The sequence below is a fragment of the Numenius arquata genome, chromosome 7 (genome assembly GCF_964106895.1).
Source record: "Numenius arquata chromosome 7, bNumArq3.hap1.1, whole genome shotgun sequence".
Taxonomy (NCBI): domain Eukaryota; kingdom Metazoa; phylum Chordata; class Aves; order Charadriiformes; family Scolopacidae; genus Numenius; species Numenius arquata.
The window spans coordinates 5511798-5514166 of NC_133582.1; the positions used below are offsets into that span (position 1 = coordinate 5511798).

General features: G+C 42.8%; 1 protein-coding gene across 1 annotated transcript; it reads left to right on the forward strand.

Moving 5' to 3' along the window:
- Nucleotides 1–396: 396 nt before the first annotated feature.
- HTR1E (5-hydroxytryptamine receptor 1E) lies at nt 397–1560 on the forward strand. Its single transcript, XM_074150737.1, has one exon. It carries the CDS (start codon nt 466–468, stop codon nt 1558–1560), a length of 1095 nt encoding a protein of 364 aa, XP_074006838.1. The 5' UTR covers nt 397–465.
- The last annotated feature ends 809 nt before the right edge of the window (nt 1561–2369 follow it).

The window sequence follows — 2369 nt, forward strand, 5'->3', positions numbered from 1 at the left end:
GACCTCCGGAGGTCCCTTAGTCCAACCTCCCGCTTTCAGTGAGATCTCCAAAACCAAATGAGAAACAACCAGTTCACATCAGCAGGAAATCTGGCCCATAGTGTCCCCCTAGGGAAGAAAGAGAAATGAACCATGAATGCAGAGAAAAAGGGGAAGAAAAGGAAGAAAGAGAGAAGGAAAACCAGACCATAAATTTTATTTGAGTTAGTAATTGAAGCATAGGACTTTTTGCCAAAAGGTGGGATTTTTCTAGGTTCACTAACAGATGTGTTTTTATCTTCTAGGAAAACAATGAACAGGAGGAAACCTGGAAGCTTTTTGCTGCTCTGTTGAATATGGGATTATAAAATAAAATTGCACCTGGAGCATCTCTGTCCCTCTTTCAAATGGGTGACTTCTGAACCCGGATCTATTCGTTACCTGAAGAAGCAACTTCTTCTTTCACTGTGCATCCTGGAGGGGAAAATGAATTTCACAAATTGCACCACTGAAGCCAACGTGGCTGCGAAGCCAAAAACAGTAACTGAAAAGATGCTCATTACCCTGACCTTGGCCACAATCACAACCTTGACTATGCTGCTGAATTCTGCCGTAATTGCGGCAATCTCCACAACCAAGAAGCTCCACCAGCCGGCAAATTATTTAATATGTTCACTGGCTGTGACAGATCTCCTTGTTGCTGTTCTTGTCATGCCCTTGAGCATCACTTACATAATGATAGGTAAATGGACTTTGGGGTACTTCATCTGTGAGATCTGGCTTAGCGTTGACATGACCTGTTGCACGTGTTCAATCCTTCATCTGTGTGTCATTGCCCTGGACAGGTACTGGGCAATCACAGATGCTATTGAATACGCCAGGAAAAGAACGGCAAAAAGGGCTGGGCTGATGATAGTCACCGTGTGGACTATCTCCATTTTCATATCAATGCCCCCTTTGTTTTGGAGAAATCACCACAGTGTCAATATTCCCAGCGAGTGTCGCATTCAGCACGATCATGTCATCTACACTATTTATTCCACATTCGGGGCATTTTACATCCCCTTGACTTTGATCCTGATCCTGTACTACAGAATCTACCACGCTGCAAAGAGCCTTTACCAAAAGCGGGGTTCGAGCCGCCACCTCAGCAACAGGAGCACCGACAGCCAAAACTCCTTTGCCAGCTGCAAGCTCACACAGACGTTCTGCGTCTCGGACTTCTCCACATCTGACCCCACCACGGAGTTCGATAAAATCAACGCCTCCGTGAGGATCCCTCCTTTCGAGAATGACCTGGACCTGGCTGGCGACAGGCAGCAGATCTCCACAACGAGGGAACGGAAGGCTGCTCGCATTCTGGGCCTGATTTTAGGTGCTTTCATTTTGTCCTGGTTGCCCTTTTTCATCAAGGAGCTGCTTGTGGGCCTCCATGTTTGCACTGTCTCTCCAGAAGTAGCAGATTTCTTGACCTGGCTGGGATATGTCAACTCCCTTGTCAACCCTTTGCTGTACACTAGCTTTAACGAAGATTTCAAGCTGGCCTTTAGAAAGCTCATCAGGTGTCGAGAACATACTTAAAAGTACTGGGAGATGATGATGATGATGATGATGACATAACTCCTGGCCTTAAGAACAAGCAAAATAATTTGACTCTTGTCACCATTTCCCTCGATAAAGGGGATTTTTGTGTTTGCCTATTTGCTTGACTTATCTTTAGCCTGTAATTCGTTCTGCCGTTTTTTACCTCTGGTGTTATTCATGGTAAAGAGTTTGAAATAAATTTATTCTACAAAGGAACAGATTTTTTAGCAATGAAACAACAAACAAGAAACTATTCGATACTCGTGTTTAAGACATTTTGTGTAATTAATGATTCAAGAAGCAAACAATGATGCTCACTTTTATACTTTTTTCCTTTAAGAATCAAATGTCTAAATTATCGTGCACTGTAGTAATATAAAGGCTTATAAACTGAACCCCGTAAGCACATATTCAAAAACTAATAAACTCTCCATGGCCATGACAGCTAAACAGCAAATCTTTACTGGGGCATTCTGAGAAAACTGTAACAGTCATTCAGAAGGAAAATAACCACCATTTCCAGCTTGGGCTAAGGCAGAATAAACCATTCCTTTCTTCAGGAATAAACTCCCAAAGCAAAGTTCAGTTTATTCCACCTAAAAATGGATCCTATTTTGTACTCCAAAGTAATGATTTAAATGGCTCTTTTTGTGTAAGATTCCTGACTTACGTTCAAAGTATTGGATAGACACCTGTGTAGTTTCTTTGGCAATCGAGAGGATGCAGCTGACAAGTGTCACACTTGTGGGACCAGCTGCACATCTGACCGGTCACGTTTTTAATACCATTAACCAAATTTCTTCAGG

Bases quoted from the DNA above. Each gene is read 5' to 3' on its own strand.
- HTR1E (XM_074150737.1), top strand. From the start codon at position 466: ATGAATTTCACAAATTGCACCACTGAAGCCAACGTGGCTGCGAAGCCA.